The sequence below is a fragment of the Chlorocebus sabaeus genome, chromosome X (assembly GCF_047675955.1).
Source record: "Chlorocebus sabaeus isolate Y175 chromosome X, mChlSab1.0.hap1, whole genome shotgun sequence".
NCBI classification, from domain to species: Eukaryota; Metazoa; Chordata; class Mammalia; order Primates; family Cercopithecidae; genus Chlorocebus; species Chlorocebus sabaeus.
In genome coordinates this window covers 115,430,914-115,451,364 of record NC_132933.1, presented here as the reverse complement: position 1 = coordinate 115,451,364, position 20,451 = coordinate 115,430,914, and the positions used below count along the sequence as shown (strand labels likewise).

Genomic DNA, 20,451 nt, shown 5'->3' with positions numbered 1-20,451 from the left:
TTTTTAAATGTGTTCCAGTTTTATGTTATTTCTTTGCCTACACATATTAGAATAGGTGGTTAAAAGCAACCAGGCCACATCTTAAATGCTCTGCTGCTGAGACATTTCTTCTGCCAGATATCCTAAATCATCATTGTCAAATTCAAAGTTCCACAGATCCCTAGGGTGGGGGTACAGTTCAGTCAAATTCTTTGCAAGGGCATAACAATAGTGGCCTTTGCTCCAGTTCCCAGTTAGTTCCTCATGTCTATCTGCGACCTCTTCAGCCTGGCCTTCACTGTCCACATCAGTATAACCATTCAACCAGTCTCTAGGAAGTTCCAAACTTTCCTGCATTTTCCTATCTCTTTCTGATCCCTCCACACTCTTCCAACTCTGCCCCTTACCTAGTTCCAAAGTTGCTTCCACATTTTTAGGTATCTTTATAGCAATGCTGCAATCCTTGGTACCGATTTTCTTTATTCATTCTTGCAGAGCTATGAAGAAATACCTGAGACTGGGTAATTTATAAAGAAACAAGGTTTAATTGGGTCATGGTTCCACAGGCTGCATAGGAAGCATAATGCTGGCATCTGCTTGGCTTCTGTGAAGACCTCAGGAAACTTACAATCATGGTGGAAGGTGAAGGGCAGTCAGCACTTCACATGGCTGGAACAGGAGGAATAGGTAGAGGGGAGAGGTGCTACACACTTTTAAACAACCAGATCTTGCAATAACTCACTCGTTCACTCTCACAAGAACAGTACCAAGGGGATAGTACTAAACCATTCATGAGAAACTGCTCCCATGATCCAGTCACCTCCCACCAGACACCACCTTCTACATTGGGAATTATAGTTGAACATGAGATTTGGGTAGGGACAGATCCAAACCATATCACATACTATTAATTTAAAGAGATGTGGCTAGGATTTGTAGGGGTGAGAATGGACTGAGATCTGGTGTTACAGCAAAGGAAGTGAGTAGGTCCTACTGATTGGTAATGTTAGATTGAGCCAGGGATATTGCCACTGTTTTAAACCTGTGTAATGGGAGTTTGTTTTACTACTTTCCCTAAACTGAAAACAACCTGTCTTAGTTGATTCAGGCTGCTATAACAAAATACTTTAGGTAATTTTTGAAAAACAAAAATTTATTGCTCAGTTCTGGAAGCTGGAAGTCACAAATTAAGACGACGGCAGATTTAGCGTCTAGTGAGAGCTTACCCTCTGCTTCAAAGATAGTACCTTACTGCTGTGTCCTCACATGGCAAAAGGGGATGGGAAGCTCCCTCAAGCCTCTTTTATAGGGATAGTAATCCCATTCATGAGAATGCAGCCTCATGACTTAATCCCTTCCCAAAGGCTCCACCCATTAACATTGTCATAATTAGGTATTTACTTTCAACATATGAATTTTGGAGGACACCAGCATTCAGACCATAGCACAATCCAAGTGTCTGTCACTGGTAGAATAAAAAATGAACAGGGGTGTGTGTGTCTGTATGTGCCTGCGTGTGTGCGTATAATATACAGAGCCAGTGGTAAGAATGAATCTACTACAATTACCTGCAACAGTATGGATGAATCTCATAAACAAGATGCTAAGCAGAAGCCAAAAAGATCTAAAAGTGTACACTAATGATTTCGTTTATATGAAGATCAAAAATGTAAAACTCATTTATGGTATAAGAAATCAGGCTAGTGATTCCTAGTGCCTACCACTCCTTTCCTCACTCTGCTAATTCCAAATACAGAGCTTGTTCTCATCACTGTAACCACCACCAGTACTCTTACTGTCACAGAGTGTCACAGTGTCCAGGGTCATCTTCTTCAGGGCTTATAAGGTCCAGGGAAGTTACAAGGATGGCTATCTACAAGGAAACATTGAATGGGAACTGGCTAAAGCCTCAGGCATGGATAAAAATTGGATGGGAACTGGCTAAAGCTTCACACATGGATAAAAATTGGATGGCAACTGGCTAAAGCCTCAGGCATGGATAGGCATCCTTACAGTAGGGAGGTCATCAGCAAGGGAGTGGCTACTGCCCAAGGGAAGCCCTCAGCATATAGCCCCAGGAAAGATTCTGACCATGTGCTTGCTCTTATGGTTTGTAGATGCGGAACCCACCCGCAAGGGGCTCCTGAGCATTTAAGAAATGCCCCTCACTAAAAATGCTTCTTCATTTTTAATCTGTTTGATTCCTTTCTGATCTGACTCTTCCAACCTAGGCCCCACTGATTTCTCTCTTTCCTTCAATCCAGAGGAGCCTTTCTAACCTGGAAGGTGGGTTTGGTTGGGTAGGATTGGAGGAGGAGCTTCTGCTGTCATTATTTTATTTAATCATTTCATCTGCTAGAAGACTTCTTGGTTTTCCCAAGTACCTTAAAAGACAGAAAAACTTATTTTTTCTCTTTTTCTGACCCATAATTGTCTTTCATTTGAAGCAATGAACACAAAATGGCTTAGGTACTTGTCGGGCAGATGGTAAATACACAATAAAGAAAGAAGCAAAAAAAAAATCAACTATTGGGAGAAACATAACTTTAGTAAACATCTTAAAATGTCATTCCATAAGACTTGGGTTGAATTAGGTAATAAAAGTATTATTAATATTATGACATTTTGAGGAGAAACGAGTTTATATGTGTGGTAGAGAAAATATTTGTTTTAGATTCATGGTATTTCAGGTGGTGGCAAGATATCCAGGTGTAGATTTCTCTGAGGCATTTAGAATTGTGCAACTGAAGGGATGGGTCAAGGCTGAATGTATAGATTTATTGGGATGGAAGGTAAAATTCAGACATCATTGTGGATGAAATAAACTATTTCTGTTAGAGAATACAGTTGACTTTATGAAGTGATTTATAGGGCATCTAGATTGTTTGATGTGGTGTGCAATGACTTTTTTATTCACTGAGGTGTTTCTATAATTTTAGCATAATTTATTTAGATGGTTGTACCATTATCTTTAATATTTTATTGTGCACTAGAAATATAAGTCCCACTGTCATATAAAATTAATATCTCTCACTTGAAAGTTAGAGAATTCTCTTCCTGTTGTTATTGATGGTGCTGGATCTCTGTGTTTCAATGATACTTACACTGGGCTTCCTTGTTATTTCTTTGACTTGTTGACGTATGAAAATTCAGTAAGCCATTTCATTGTATACACCAGGGATTGTTAAATAGTGGCTGGCTGCCAGTTTTTGTGTGGCCATGAATTGAGAATGGTTTTACATTTTTAAATGCTTTAAAAAAATTAAAGAAGGGTATTTTATGATACATGAAAACTATATAAAATTCACATTTCACTGTCCATAAATAAAGTTTTTATTAAAATATAGCCACACACAAATTTGTTTCTGTGGCTGCTTTCATGCTGTAACAGTAGAGTTGGGTAGTTGCAACAGAGACCATATGACCCTCACAGCCTAAAATATTTATTCTCTAGCTTTTTACCGAAAAGGCCAATTGACCCCTGATATACACCAACTGTTGTATCATTAGAAAACTAGTGCCGGGTGTGGTGGCTCACACCTGTAATCCCAGCACTTTGAGAGGCTCAAGCTTGCCTAGCTTTGCTCAGGCGGGTGGATCACTTGAGCCCAGGAGTTTGAGGCCAGCCTGGGCAACATGGTGAAACCCTGTCTGTACAAAAAAAATACAAAAATTACCAGGAGACTTAGGTGGGAGGATCACTTGAACCTGGGAGGCAGTGTCCCCCAAAAATACATAAACCCACAGAAGTATTTCTCTTACACAGGCAATAGTTATTTAAATAACATCTTTTCCTGCCTTATTTTTCTCCTTGATAGGTACCACTATTTATCACTGTTTTATATACTATACTTTTGCTCGTTTAAATAAACAGACATAGGTTAACTATTTCTTCCCTCTAGATTGTAACTTTAGTGAGGGCAGGGGTTTATGTCTGTATTGCTTACTGTTGGATTCTCTGGCACCTAGGCATGTAGTAGACACACAATGTATATTTTATTTGAGTATTTACATAATATATATCTGTTGAATTGAGAAACGAACGGCTGAATTTGCTACATATTACTGTATCCAACTCTGAGGATGACTGGACGACAGAAACAAAGTATCCTTTGTTCATTTGCATAGCTTGCCTAGCTTTGCTCTAGAGATTGTAGGAGGTATCTCTGAATTTCAGCAATATCTAACAGCATTTTGATGCTGTTCCCTAGTGTATATAGCACTGAAGAACAGCATGTATAAATATACATATTAGATACATTCATTTTAAAAAGTATTTAATAATATACTTTTATAATGTATTTTATATAATTATGTTAATATATCGTATATTATTTTATATTAATAATGTTAATGATACATCATGTTAATATAAATTTACATATATCTATACTTCAAGCTTTTATATCAATTATTGTTTTTATACATTTGAAACAGTAGGCTTTGTGAAGTGAATGGCACATAGTAAATACCTAAAGGTTAAACTAATTGAAGAATTAAGCAAGCTCTTAGGCAATAGGTTATTTTATGAAGACAGAGGTATTACTTAGTGGTTTCCCACTGCTTTTACAATGAAATCCAAATGGTTTTCCAGCCAGTAAAGCCTTATATGATTTGACTGTTTGTCTTTGTCTCCCACCTTCTCCCTTGCTTGTTATGCTGAAATCAAACTGAACTTTTTTTTTTTTTTGAGACAGAGTCTCGCTCTGTCTCCAAGGCTGGAGTGCACTACAGTGGTGTGATCTTGGCTCACTACAACCTTCACCTCCTAGGTTCAAGCAATTCTCCTGCCTCAGCCTCCTGAGTAGCTAGGATTACAGTCGCACACCACCACGCCCGGCTAATTTTTGTATTTTCAATAGAGACGGGGTTTCGCCACGTTGGCCAGGCTGATCTTGAACTCCTGACCTGAGGTGATCCGCCTGCCTCGGCCTCCCAAAGTGCTGGGATTACAGGCATGAGCCAACTCGCCCGGCCCAAACCGAACTTCTTTAAGTTACTCTATTACCTTAAGGTCCTTTATTTATAGTTAAACAAAATATAATGACTCCCCCATAGACCCTAAGCTCTATTAGGGCAGGGATCACAGATGCCTTATTCACCGTTAACAACCCAATGTTTAGCAAAATAACTAAAATGTAATAAGCAGTAAGTAAATATTTTTTGAATGACTACATATGTGATTAAAAGAACACTGGAGTTGATGTCAGAAACCCTAGGTTAAAATCTTGGGAACGCATTCTGAATCTTGACCTAGGTACCAATTACACAACTGTGTTTGTCAAAAGTCATCGAGTTTTAATGTTGGCATTTTTTATGTAAATGTGTTGATAAGTTTTTAAAAACCCAATCCTAAGATCCTCCTATTTACTATGCGAACATGAGTAAGTCCATTTCTCTGAAATTTAGTTTTATCATTTATCAAGAAGTCTTTTTGTACCTATCTCAGTGTTGTTGCAAGCACTGATAAGATGACATAAAGTGAAATTGCCTTATCATAATAGACATACAACAAATACCAGTTGAATTTCTATTCTGTGAAGGATGTAGAAGCAGAAAGATGGAGAGGTGAAACTCCCAGAGGCCAAATAGGATGAAACTTTCACTTACAGAAGAGCTCTTAGATAGCCAAAGAGAGTTGTGACTTTAAGAGACACCACAAGGAGGGAATGAACTCCAGGGAGCACCTGATCTCTAGAGTATGCCACAGGGCCCTTAGATCCTTTTACCCTTAAAAATTAGAAGGGCCTTGGGGTCTGGGGAAGAGCAAGAGCCTGGGACTGGTAAAGCCTTAAGGAGAGTAACCAGAGATTATAGTCATGGTGTATCCAAGCACCGTGGTAGACAGTGAAGTGATTGACCTGCCTAATCAACCATGAGAGAGCCATGTGGCTAAAAAGTAAAGTCAACATAGAAGTCCTCTACAAATTAAAATGTAGCCTGCAGTGTTTCAAAACTAATAAAGAGCTAGATATAATTGAATCTCAGAGGATTACTGGAAGAAGAATAACTACCAAGAATGGGAGTTTCCAGTCTATTGTCATGGGAAGGCTAAGAAAAGAGGGGCAAGTGCATTTAAGGAACATCAAAAATGGCAAAGGAACTCTTAGAGAACCTCCAGTTCTCTAAGAGTTCCAAATTTAAATCATTCCAAATTTAAAACATCAAAGCAACTGAAGCCAAATCATATTTTAATTTAAAACATTCAGCTCACAAAATATACCTTATGTCACTCTCTTCTCTGTCTGAAGTAGTAATAGTTACACTTAATGTATTGAACCATATTGACCAACTAGAAAATAAACCTCAAGAACCAGATTGTACCAAAACATTTTGAGGGGAAAAATACCAAATCTTTGTTAGTATCCTCATAGGTCCTGCTTACTGTTATTAATAACCATTAAAACTGTTATTTAATCCTCCCTCAAAGCCTGTGAAATTAGAGCTACTATTTTTTTTTTTTTTTTTTTTTTGAGACGGAGTCTCGCTCTGTCGCCCAGGCTGGAGTGCAGTGGCCGGATCTCAGCTCACTGCAAGCTCCGCCTCCCGGGTTCACGCCATTCTCCTGTCTCAGCCTCCGGAGTAGCTGGGACTACAGGCACCCGCCACCTCGCCTGGCTAGCTTTTTGTATTTTTTAGTAGAGACGGGGTTTCACCGTGTTAGCCAGGATGGTCTCGATCTCCTGACCTCATGATCCGTCCGTCTCGGCCTCCCAAAGTGCTGGGATTACAGGCTTGAGCCACCGCGCCCGGCCTAGAGCTACTATTAATAACCCCATTATGGTTGAAGAAACTAAGTCTTAAAGAGGGTAAATAACTTTCCCAAGATCAGATAGATGGTAATTGGCAGACCAGGCCTCAAGCCCACATACGTATGATAGCAAAGCCCATGCTCTTACCTGTTGTTGGAACTCTTTGTTGGGATGTATATAACATGTCATTATTTAAAAGGTCATGCTTGTACGTGTCTATTAAGATAAGTATATCAAGGCTGGGCACAGTGGCTGACTCCTGTAATCCCAGCACTTTGGGAGGCCAAGGCGGGCGAATCACGAGGTCAGGAGGTCGAGACCAGCCTGTCCAACATGGTGAAACCCCTGTCTCTACTAAAAATGCAAAAAAATAGCTGGGTGTAGAGATGGGTGCATATAATCCCAGCTACTCAGGAGGCTGAGGCAGGAGAATCGCTTGAACCCGGGAGGCGGAGGTTGTAGTGAGTTGAGATTGCACCACTGCACTCCAGCCCAGGTACACAGTGAGACTCCATCTCAAAAAAAAAAAAAAAAAAAAAAAAAGATAAGTATATGAAAACATCAAGTTATGCACCTTAAATATATACAATTAAGGAAGACTATAGTAAAAAAAATTCAGATTGAAAAATCAATAGGAAACAAACCTGATATGGTTCTCAAAAAAGATATACTTTCCAAAAGGTAGATAAAATATGATACAGATTCTATTATTGTCCCAAATTAAGGAAATTTTAGTGTCTAATAAGATAAGTAATATATAAAAGAACCTAACATTTTCCCTAGTATATTATAACATAGTAATTATTCAATCAACATTCAAACAACTGTATATTATACAGTGGTATTTTGTTTGGTGTTTTCTGAACTGAAATGATAGCAGCTCCCAGGACATTGATATAAAGTCAGTCTGGATCTCCATCTAAAACATAGTGTCCACTTTGCAATCTTCAGCCTGTATTTGGGGATGCATACTTCTGTATGTAGTTCTTTGACAGTTTTAGTGATGCTAGGGTCCTAATAATGTGGATATTAGCTTTCTCTACCTAAGTACTGTACTGAATGCTGCATTTCTGCATTGTTAAGTTGTCATTTCTAAACTGTATGAACAGTATAAAGATCAATAAAGTCTTCACTTACAATTTTTAAAGCTGTGGTACTGGAAATCTGTTCAGTGCCAATATGACTTCCATGTACAAGAAATGCACACAGAGAAGAAATCCTGAAAACTGTAGATTGTTGACTCTTACTTGCATATATACTTGATATGGTTTGGCTGTGTCCCCACCCAAATCTCATCTTGAATTCCCATGTGTCATGGGAGGGACGCAGTGGGAGGTAATTGAATCATGGAGGGCAGGTCTTTCTCGTGCTGTTCTTGTGATAGAGAGTAAGTCTCATGAGATCTGATGGTTTTATAATGGAGAGTTTCCCTACACAAGCTTTCTCTTTTTGCCTGCTGCCATCCATGTAACACGTGACTTGCTCCTCCTTGCCTTCTGCCATGATTGTGAGGCTTCCCCAGTCACATGCAACCATAAGTCCGTTAAACCTCTTTTGTAAATTTCCCAGTCTCAGGTATGTCTTTATCAGCAACGTGAGAAGAGACTAATACAATACTGAAAGAGAGTATCATGTATAACATTGTTACTGAATTGTAAACTCAAAAAAAAAAAAAAAAAAAAAAAAAAAAAAAACAGAGAATTTGTCTCTCTTGTTTGCCAATTTTTTCTCTAAGGCAGGGTTTTTTAACTTTGACACTATTGACATTTTGGACTGGTTAATTCTTTTTTTGTAGGGGACTGTTCCATGCATTTGTAGGATGTTTAGTAGTTCCTGGCCCCAACCTACTAGATGTCAGCAGCACCCGTCTCCAGTTGTGACAAACAAAAATACCTCTAGACATTGATAAATGCCCCCTCGGGGGAAAATTGCCTCCATTTGAGAACCACTACTCTGAAGAATAAAATAGCATATGGCAAATAAAAGACACTCACCAAATATTTTTGGATTGACTGAAGACAGGAAAGAACAGTCTTCCACAAAATGTACCACTTGTGATATGCTTTGAGTATCTAGGTATGACCTGGAAACATTTCTATAACCTTAAGAGTTATGTATTTTATATACATTAGAAAATATAGAACACGACAAACCCATGTTTTTGCGTAGTATTTTATAGGACAGCGCTAAAGTGGATACTGAAGTTAAAAAGTAACTTAATGGAAAGAAACATTAAGTAACTGTACACAACAGATACATTAAGCACAACTCATCAAATTGATTAAGGTGGTATGTGAATTACTGCAGTTTGAAGCACTCATTTATACTAAGGGAAACTTAAGCACAAATGAACTTCCCCTAAGTCTGGTTTGTGTGCACCACTAGAATCCTCTTTGGGAATGATCTAGTGCCTTGCACAGGCTAGATACAGGTGTTGATGACAAATTGCTTACCCTTTGAGAATTAGTCTGATAGACACTATAAGATATTAACATCTGGATGAGGTAGCATTATGAGAGTTCAAAGGAAAAAGAAATTACTTTCTACTCAGGTAATGAGGGAAAGTATCACTATTGATATTGAAGGATGAATGGAATTTTTGTAGTAGATAATACGGAGGAAAAGAGTAGAGGCAAAGAGTTGGACCAGTTCAAAACATATTTAAGGGATGAGTAGAGGCTGGTTTGGCTGGAGTGTAGTACAGCTATTAAGGAAAGTGGAATCTGGTTGTAGAGGGCGTGTAATGCCAGGGTGGGTTAATCCATGGAACAAAGATTATTTGATTTTCTAATGTCTGGCTAAAAACTACTTTGTTATTATTGTTGTTTTTAAGTGTATTGCCGTTATTTTAGAAGTAACATTTAGTTTGGGATGGGGACTTGACTGAGAATCAAGATAAATAAATACTGCTGCTTAGAGAAGTATTAAAAACTAACACACACACACACACTATCTGAAAGAAGAGACCAGAGACTAGAACAGCAGAGGATCAGAATGGAAAGATCATGACATCAGAAGAAGCAAGGAGGTAACCTGGGCCTGGGGGAGTTTGCGGTTTGAGGTGATATGGGTAATAGGCCTTGAGCCTTTTATCGCTGTAAGAAAATTGTCTATTTAAAATAAGATGCTGATCTTTGGAGGTTTATTACTGAAACGCTAGATGAGGTGGCTGACATGTAGTATTGATCTTTGCCTCCTTGGTTTTATCTTCCCCTGGAAGATAGCTGCCTCCAATGATGCTTGTTGTTTCCACCATGCTGACCTCTGGAGCGGCAATTCCTCTTTGAAAATCCTGGCCCAGGCCTGACAGCCCTTTCCTTTGTGGTTTCTCCTAACACAACTGAAATAGGCTTGATTCTTTTCTAAAAGACTTTATTAAATATTAAAGAATAAACAAGAAATAAAATACGAGAAGTCCTGCCAGATTTACCTAGCATCTCTGATATCACCGTCCCTGGTCAAGCCACTCTCATACCTCAAATCTCCTTTCCCTACTGCTGCCAGAAGTGTCTTCTTAAAATCCCAATTTAGCTATATCACTGCCCTGCTTAACTCTTTCATGACTTCTCATTTGTACATGGATTACATTTTAGTATATTAACTTTCTTTTGGTATTTCCTGGAGTAAGGATGGAGTAAGGATGGTTTTATAGTTATGTTGACATAATGATTATTTCATTTATGTGATTTGAATGGGTTACGGTTAAAGTTGAGATGATACTTGGGAAGGGTGAGAACCTTCCTGTAAAAAGGTATGAGTTCTAACACTTCCCTAAAGGTTTCCCAGACTAGCTTTATCTGAAGGGTCAGGAATCACTGGATTTCAAATTGTGCTTCCTATAATGCTAGGTTTCTGATGAGGTATGTCCAGGTCACCTCCAGAAAAAAATCTCAATGGATGAGACTACAACCCACCACACCAATTCTGCCTGAAGAGTTCCACCCTAACCCATTTTTTATATATTGGTGGTCCACATAAAATTTTTTGAGGGCTGTCTGCTGCTTTCAAAAAAGATGTGTTGATGAGAAGTCATTAGATGATTTCTAAAGTTCCTTTCAACTCCAAAATTATCTGAGAATCCAGCCCCCTTGACATCTTTCTTGATTCACTTTATGCTAATTTTGTTCCATATGATTAATGCGTTGTTAGAAAATAACAATTTCAGAGCTGCAAGAAACTTTAGCAGTTATCTTGTCCAGTTTTCTAAAATGAGCGCCAAAGAACAAGACTCCTGAGAAATGCCCGTTGCTTACAGAAAGGACTATATAGCTAAATACTTTGAGACTGTACTTCTGTCCCATTGCTCAGTAGCATTTTAAAGGCTCTGAAAAGTCTTATAATAAAGAAACCTGATTAAATTAAGTCAATATTTCCTACATTGGAAGCATGGGCTCTATTTCAACTTACTATGACCTTCTTTATCTGGGACTAGTTTCTGCCCTATTACCAGATCAGAGAGCCCTGTTTTGAATAACACACTTTTTAACATACTGTGTGTCATGTGTGTCCATGTGAAGCGACCACCAAACAGGCTTTGTGTGAGCAATAAAGCTTTTTAATCTCCTGGGTGCAGGTGGGCTGAGTCCGAAAAGAGAGTCAGGGAAGGGAGATAAGGGGGGGGCCATTTTATAGGATTTGGGTAGGTAAAGGAAAATTACAGTCAAAGGGGGGTTGTTCTCTGGCGGGCAGGAGTGGGGGTCACAAGGTGCTCAGTGGGGGAGCTTTTTGAGCCAGGATGAGCCAGGAAAAGGACTTTCACAAGGTAATGTCATCACTTAAGGCAGGAACAGGCCATTTTCACTTCTTTTGTGGTGGAATGTCATCAGTTAAGGCGGGGCAGGGCCTTTTCACTTCTTTTGTGATTCTTCAGTTACTTCAGGCCATCTGGGTGTATATGTGCAAGTCACAGGGGATGCGTGCAAGTCACAGGGGATGCGATGGCTTGGCTTGGGCTCAGAGGCCTGACACTGTGGAGAATAATTTGGGAAAACTCATATAGTTGAGCCTCCTCCTTTTGCAAAGAATTTACGATAGAAAATGATTGATCAGGTGTCACACAGTTGGTTATCAGGTGTCAGTCTAATATTTATTCCTCAATGGTCTCTGCTTAACTTCAAGTAGGTTATAGATTCCTTAATGGACTGATAGTTTATGTCTTATAGCTTTACCTTTCAGGTGCTTAGTTTCATATTGGGAACATGATAAGTGAATAATAAATGCATGATAGCTCTATGATTGAACCCTGTGAGAATATGAAGCATTATGATATGAATTGGTTTCTGTGTATGTATGAGGGTTTTTTTTTCCCATCTTTTGGAAACAATTTCTGTTCCCCTGTGTACACCCTTTCTCTGTAATTGCAGTGTATGTTTTTTGTTTCTCCAAAGTTTCTGTTGTCAGTAGTTTATGGTCATTGATTCATACTGTTTATTGGAAATAACTCTGTGGGCTGCTTTGCCTCAGGGCTAATTTGATTAGGGATGCTGTTGTTTTACACCATTTGGGAAAATGTTACGCTATAAAGGCTATTGAATTTGTCACAGAATGATATTGAAGGGAAGCCAGAGACAGGAGAGCTAGTAACTTGCTGGCCTGGTTATTAGCATTGGGCCTTTTGGGATTTTTGTCTGCCATTTGTGTTGATATTGCTGTTTTCTGAAGAGATAAGTGTGTGACCAATTTGGGGATTGTTACTTGGCACGGACAGAAACTAGTACCAGATAAAGAAGGTCATAGTTAGTTGATATAGAGCCCCTGCTTCCAGAATATTGTGCTTCTGTCCTCTGAGGTTAGATTATCTGTTTGTGAGGGAGAAAACATTTATGTAAGGGAGAAAGATTGGAATGTACTGAAATGAAATGCTCACATTGACCACATCAGCTGTACTGGAGCTTATCTGATGTAACCACTCAGCCTCTGGCAATCTGACTGTGTGTATGTGCTCTGTTTTGTACAGGGAATCGTCATCCAGGGACCTGCCAGAAACCACAAGAAAACATGGGGAGGGGTAAGTTTCTCTTCCCTTTTAAGTAATTTAGACTATCTCTGTAGCTATTATAGTCAGGAAATTAAATTTCTAACTCATAGTATATTTGTGGACACCTAAATTGTATTTCTTGTTAGTGTTAAAAAGTTTTTGTCTGAAGCAGGGCTTTGCAGAGAAAGACCATCAACCACATTTGTTCTCTGGATCTTTGATTTTCTTCTTTTGTAGAGACCTCCCAGTACAGGGAGAGATGGATCAATATATATATACTATATATACAAAGTATATATTAGTATATATAGTATATAATACTAATATATACTGTGTATATATGTATTAGTGTATATATATAGATATATATACTATAATATATAGTGTATATATAGATATACTCTATATATAGACTTTCCCAAAACCCAGCTTCTTTACAGCTTTTTTCTGTTTTCTGTTTTCATGCTAGTAACATAAAATAAAGAGTCTACTATGCAGCCAATGAAAGTAGTAAAAATAATCATCTGTGAGGCTGATCTGCAATTTTTTTTTTTTAAAAAAGCCCAGCATTACGAACCATTAGATGAATTCCTTTTGTTTATTTTTGCCTTCTCATAAGGCTGCTTATGGGCAGTGGACAACAGATAAATTTAAGTTCATTTCCTTGTTAATATTAAGCAGCCACCAGAGGGACTTCATAAATAATTCTAATTAATGTATATCATGGCAACCTAAAATAATCAAAAGGGTCAGAATCTAGTTTGAAGAGTTTATTCGAGTGCAAAGGTTGAGGACGGACTCATCTGGAAAGCACTGATTCCAAAGAATGGAAATCATTGTTTCCAGTTGTAGAAGTTTGGGGATCACTTGAATAGACAAAGTTTAGGATATTTTAACAGAATTTTAACATCTTTCTATGTAAGGCTTACTGCATAGTTACAATGACCTGATTGATCCAGGTGGTCCTTTTCTTTCAGGAAAGGTATTTTTAACATTCCACAATGAAGATGTGATTGTCATGGGGTCTCTGTTTGGGGCACCATCTGGTCTGAGTTAGGTACAGGATAATAAAGGAAGAGTAGCAAAGATCAGTGACTGAAAGGGGGAGGTCTGGCCTCTGGTCTTTGCTATTCATTTACAAAACAACAGCAATGAGGAAGAGTGTTAAACTATAACCTAAGAAGCAGAATTGCAAAATATGTTATGTGACTGAAACCACAGTCACATCTCTCACAAGGCTTAAAGTGTTTTGGGGGGTTCCAACAGCTTTTAAATTTTATTAATTTTCACAATCATAAAATTAGAATGCTATGAAGGACCTCAGAGGAAGATTTGGTGTGTGGTGTGGTATAGTATAGTGAGAAGAATACTGGATACAAAAGACCTGAATTCAAGCTCTACCTCTACTACCTTGATCAAATCCTAGAAACTCCTTAAACTTGTTTGTTTATCCCTGACGTGGGATTAATACATTCTGCACTTCTAGCCTCAGAAAGTTGTGGTTGGCATAATGTGATAATACATGTAAAAGTGTTTTGAGAGTTCTAAAGTGTAATGGAATACAGCAGTGGTATCTGCCCATTACTGTCCTTACTGACTAACTATATCTTCATTGTTTTTTTAATGGGTAAAAATGAAGTTATTTGACCAGATGCTTCTGTAGGCAGCATGACTGGGACTTGAGTCATATAAGCAACTGAGAGTTCCTCCTTCTGTTGCATTTTGCTTGCCCCACCCTTGTATGGGCCCTGGTAGGAAGCTCCAAGGATTATGGATCAATCATGGAAAATAGCTTCGTGAATCTTGCTGAATCAGCTTTTGTTCCTGTTTTCTCCAGAGCTTCCCTTGGAAATTGATTAGGCCTAGCTATTCTGGTTCTTTCCAAATCTTCACAAAAGATGGCAATCTCTGATGGTTTGGAATTTTTAAAACTAAATAAAATTTTTAAACACTATTCAGAATTCTGGGACTAATCTGTGCCACGGCCTGCCCGCAAATCAGCTGTCAGTGGAAGCTTCCAGAGTAGTGATACAGTTCCAATGGCTGGGGAAACTCCAGGGTCCTTAGTCTCACGCCGAGTTAGATAAAACGACACAGATACACATGGAGTGGTTTTAAGTAGTGGAGAGTTTAATAGGCAACAAAGAAGGAAGAAGCTTCCGCCTACAGAGACAGAGGGAGAGGGGCTCCCAGCTGAGAGAGGAAACCTGGAGTGTGGTGGAAAACAGCCAGTTATATGAGGAGACTGGAGGAGGCAGTGTCTGATTTGCATAGGGCTCAGGGGATTGGTTTGACCAGGTATGTCATTCACATAGCCTGTGAGAAAACTGGCCCTCCCACCCTAGCTTTTTAATGTGCAAATGTAGGGTGCCGTGATGTTCTACACACGTGGGGATATGTGGGGACGGCCATGTTGCCAGGAACATGTTGGGGCAAGGGGAAGAAGATGGTGGGAATGGCCATGTTTGTGTGGACCCAGTTTCCAATGGCCTGCATTTGCATATCAAAGCTTGCTGGCCCAAACGTTTCTTGTCTAGCTTTCCTGCTAGACAAGAAACATTTCTGGAGCTGCTTTAAAAGAAAGAAAAACTTCCCAAGGACCCCTTTTCCTATCTATCTGCCTAAAATAATTTCTTAGTAACTCCTATAACATTAGCACATCATGTTTGGTCCTCACCCAATCCCAAAAGCTTCAAGTGGATTTGGAGAATGCTGTGGTTGTTGGATACTGCCATAGCCATATAGAGGAAGAGAGCTGCACTGAGACAGGGAAACCCATTCTTTCTCATTTCCTCTATTCATTTTTAGACTGCTCATCAGGTCACTAGCAAAGGGACTATTAGGTGCTTAGTTTAGAAGATGTCTCAGCAACTTTTTGTTCAAATGGTCAGGCAATTAATATATAGTTGACCTTTGAACAATGTGGGGGCTAGGGATGCTGACTCTGTTGCGTAATCAAAAATTCATGTATAATTTTTGATGCCTCCAAAACTTAACTACTACTAGCCTACTGTTGACTGAAAGCCTTACCAATAACATAAACAATTAACACGTACTTTATATGCTATGTGTATTACATACAGTATTCTTATAAAATACACTAGAGAATAGAAAATATTATTAAGAAAATCATAAGGAAGAGAAAATGTATTTACTATTAAGTGGAAGTAGATCATCATAAAGGTCTTCCTTTTTGTCATCTTCACATGGAATCAGTGGAGGAAGAAGAGGAATTGGTCTTAATGTCTTAGGAGTGGCAGAGACTGCAGAAAATTTGCATATAAATTAACCTGTGCAGTTCAAATATGTGTTGTTCAAGAGTCAACTGTAGTTCTTGCTAAAGAACAGGGCGTGGTAATGTAATCTGCAAAGATAGGCATGTTTCCAAGCTGGTGATGAGATAAGGGAAGTGCTTCAAAGAATGCTGCTTTTACAAATACAGAAGCTTGTGATAGCATTTTCACTGTGTTGACCACTTTGAAAGCATTTGTAATATCCTGAATCTCAAAGAGACTCTATCCTTTACTCTCTAAGCTTTGCTTAGTTTGCCTGATTACGTTTGTTAATTGCTGACACTGTTATTGGGGAGAAAAAGATGCTACTGTATGCTCATTTTTCTCTTTTCTGGCACTGTACAATGAAATTTTCCCTGCATTTGGCAAAGATTCTCACAAACGTAGCCCAATGTATCATGCAGAGGGACACAGAGGAAAAATATTGCAAAGATATGGCACTAGCCTCATTACATAAATTAAGGATGCATGAAAACAAAAAACACGGTTGGGTAACTGTACAGTTTAGGTGAGAAATTAAAACTAAGGTGAATTTCTTTTAGCATTCTTTGATACTAGATGAAGAAGTTATTTGTACATATGTGTTAGAAGAATCATTCGTTTATGTGACATGAAGGATTATAAATAAAATTTAAATCTTGAGGTGGGGAAGATGAGAACAGCCTTGTATATTTAATTTTTTAATTAGCCTACTACTACCAGTGTCCATTGTGTGTGACACTGAAATTCCATTTACTATGTATGAATTCTTTTTTTTTTTTTTTGGAGACTGAGTCTCGCTCTGTCGCCCAGGCTGGAGTGCAGTGGCCGGATCTCAGCTCACTGCAAGCTCCGCCTCCTGGGTTTACGCCATTCTCCTGCCTCAGCCTCCCGAGTAGCTGGGACTACAGGCGCCCGCCACCTCGCCTGGCTAGTGTTTTGTATTTTTTGGTAGAGACGGGGTTTCACCGGATTAGCCAGGACGGTCTCGATCTCCTGACCTCGTGATCCGCCCGACTCGGCCTCCCAAAGTGCTGGGATTACAGGCTTGAGCCACCGCGCCCGGCCTACTATGTATGAATTCTTAAACAGGGCTTAGTCTTTGGGACTCTTAAGAATCTGTAATTATTCTGATATTAACACATTTCTGTAGAGCACTTTATAACTCACAGATATTCCCTCTACATTATCTTGAGTTGCAAGGCAACCCTATGATGTAAGTAGGAATTATTATCCTCATTTTATGTGTTATAAAACTGAGGCTCATAAGAAAAAGTCTTATCTGTAATCCACAGACTACTAATGGAGAGCCAAAATGCAAATCTAGGTCTTCTTATGTCACATCCAGTTTTTTTCTTCCAATAAACCATATTCTGAATATCTTAATCATCAATAGTGTGTAAGTCAATTAAAAACTTAAGAGCTATCTGTTGCTGTGAGAGGTATAGAAGAAATTATTTTTTAATATCTGCAGTGTTCACATATCATGAGGGACTGGACAGAAAGGCAAAGGGAAATGGCTCATTGTTCATCAACATTTAGGGTAACAGCTAAAATACATGTGTATCAGATGGTGGAATGCCTCAAAGATGAAAATCCTCTGAGCAGCAGTGGTCCATGTCTACGGTAATTCAAAAGGCAGCCACACTGATTGGCAGTGACCATAGTAGGTAACAAAACCATTCAGTTCAGAAGCTTGTGCTACACAGTCCACAAGGGAAGGTGCCTAAAGTAAAGGGTCTTTTTCTGCTTACCTGGCCTATGTGAAACTCACCCGTTTGACTGATGAGTTTTTATCTTTGTGGTTTTCGTAGACACAAGGAATATAATGCATCATGGAACACCAGAATAGCATGAGATGACAAGATGAGATACTGGTTCAAAAATGAACAGCATATATAAATAAAACTATATGTAAAATTCTAGTGGAGAACATTTTTACAAAGAGAATGTGAGGATTTTACAAATGTGTATATATAGGCTCACAAAATATTATAATATAATCAGGCCTCCATATCTGTGGGTTCCACATTTATAGATTCAACCAACCGTGGATTGAAGTTATTTGAGAAAAAAACAAAAAAATAAGAATACAACAATAAAATGCAAATAAAACAATATGGTATAACAACTTTTCATAGCATTTACATTGTATTAGGTTTTATAAGTAATCTAGAGATGATTTACAGTGTACAGAAGGATATGCATAGGTTATATGCAACTACTGTGCCATTTTATATAAGGGACTTGAGCATTTTGGTATCCGTGGAAATCCTGGAACCAATCCCCAATGGATACCAGATGACTGTTCTAGGGTATTTATCTTTAATCATCTTCAGATGGTAATTGAAACTATATTTTACCTTTTCATTTCTCCTCTGACCAGCTGGTATATTCATGATAAAATGGTAAAAGGCCCAGTACTCCCAGTAAGTCTTCTCTTTATTTACAATGAATATTTTTCAGTTTTCTTGCTTTAAAAATTTTGTGATTATTGTTTTTTTACAGTGTTTCGGTAGAATTTATGTTTTAAAGATATAGCTACTTTCCATCTGAATTTTTTTCTATCTTAGCACACATTTCTATTACTGAATCTTCTAAGTGCTGTGGAAGCAATTTGTGGTATCTGGCTAGCCTCATATGAAGTTATTAATGGTTATTTTCACTATCTACCTTAAAAACAGAGCTTCTGGGAGAAGTTCGTCATGTTGTCTTGATAATAGCAAACCATGAGCTAGCTGCTTGTACACATCTTCCACAAAATAGGAATAATACTTAGCCATGAATTTTCAAAATAATTTTGCTTTGTTATATACAAAACATTATCTGGAATAGCTTAATGATTGCAATCAGGCAGGTCTTATTTGTGGAGGATAATCCGAAATAAAATATGAAGATAACTTAGCATTTTTTTTTTTCTGTTTTTCCTCTTCCAGTATTTAGTCTTTGGAAATAGGTCTTACCTACCTAGCTTGGAAGAAAATTGTAGGTCTATAAAATCTTAATATGAAAAGTCAGTTTCCATTTTCATTTTCTGTACTTAATAGTAACATGACCTTAATGTCTTAGCATAAATGAATTTTTATGGTTGTGCTATAGCAAAACAGTGGTAGTGTTGCCAGTTAGTCTTTGTTTCCTATTACAACATAGCTGCATAATTCCTCTGGGTCATTGCATGTGCTGGGCTCCTTTATCCCAAGGAACTCAAACATATCCCCCTAGTTGTCAAGACTTAGTGGAAGGGAAAATGGTTTACAGCCACCACAGTAAATACGTAAGTTATTTGATTCACTGCTGAACTATTGTTAAGTTGAAGCCAATTCTAAATTTTAACTGAGTGTACAGCTCTATGTTGTCGAATAGGGAATGAACCTTCAAACTGACAAGCCTTGTAAAGTAACTGTCTTATAATGAAGTGCCTAATTTTATTTGGGACCTCCCCTGGTTTATGGTTCAAGTGAAGGTATCCACTTAAAGTCAATTAATTATTTCATTTTTCTGCCTGTATTAGATTTGAGAGTCTCTTTATTATGGTGACATATTCAGGCCTCTTTAGTTTAGATGATGTCAATCATTTATTATAAATTCTTATCTTCAGAATTTTATAACAGTAATATGGATCTGCTTGTGGCTGACAACTGCCATAATTTTTTCTTGGCAAGTTTTTCTCACTAGAAAAGAAAAGAACTGAGAGTCAGGCTACTTTTTAAAAACTCATTATAGTGCTTGATGCTTTTTGTGTTTGATGCAATCCTCTCTGCCATTTACTTATTAAAGAAGAAAATAACCTTTGGCACATAAGTTTAGAAAGGTTTCTCAACTTTAGCACTATTGATTTTTTTTTTAATGGAGGCAAAATTTATATAACATAGACTTGACTATTTTAAAGTGTATAATTCAGTGGCATTTAGTACATTTTGTAACCAGAAGGTTGCTGTGCTGTAAGGAAAATAGTTACAAAATGTACTAAAGGTTGCTGTGCAACCTTCTAGTTACAAAACATTTTCGTCACTTCCAAAAGAGATCCTATTCCCATTAAGCAGTCACTTAATCCCTTCCCATTATCAACTTCCCTTACCAGAGAGGTACATTTGTTACAATCAATGAAACTACATAGACATGTCATTATCACCCAAAGTCCATAATTTACATTAGGGTTCACTCTTGGTGTTGTATATTCTATGAGTTCGGGTAAATGCGTAAAGAATGACATGTACCTACAGAGTAGTTTCTCTGCCCTAAAAACAAATCCTCTGTGCGCCACCTATTCATGCCTCCTGCCCACTCCCCCTCCATGCCTGGCCATCACTGATCTTTTTATTATCTCTGTAATTTTGCCTTCTCAGATTGAAGAGAAAGAAGCCTTCTCAGATTGGCTTCTTTCACTTGGTATTATGCATTTAGGATTCCTTCATGTCTTTCCATGATTTGATGCTTGTAAATTCTCAACTGTTTGGGGGTAAATATCAAG

General features: G+C 38.2%; 1 protein-coding gene across 2 annotated transcripts in view; it reads left to right on the top strand.

Annotated features, from left to right (window-relative positions):
- Nucleotides 1-20,451, top strand: part of PRRG1 (proline rich and Gla domain 1) — a 104,515-nt gene that overhangs the window by 44,259 nt on the left and 39,805 nt on the right. For both annotated transcript variants that reach the window (XM_008019605.3, XM_073013815.1), the window contains exon 2: nt 12,688-12,738. In XM_008019605.3, the coding sequence (XP_008017796.1) occupies nt 12,729-12,738 (10 nt within the window). In that variant the 5' untranslated portion in view covers nt 12,688-12,728. The remainder of the gene's footprint in view (nt 1-12,687; nt 12,739-20,451) is intronic.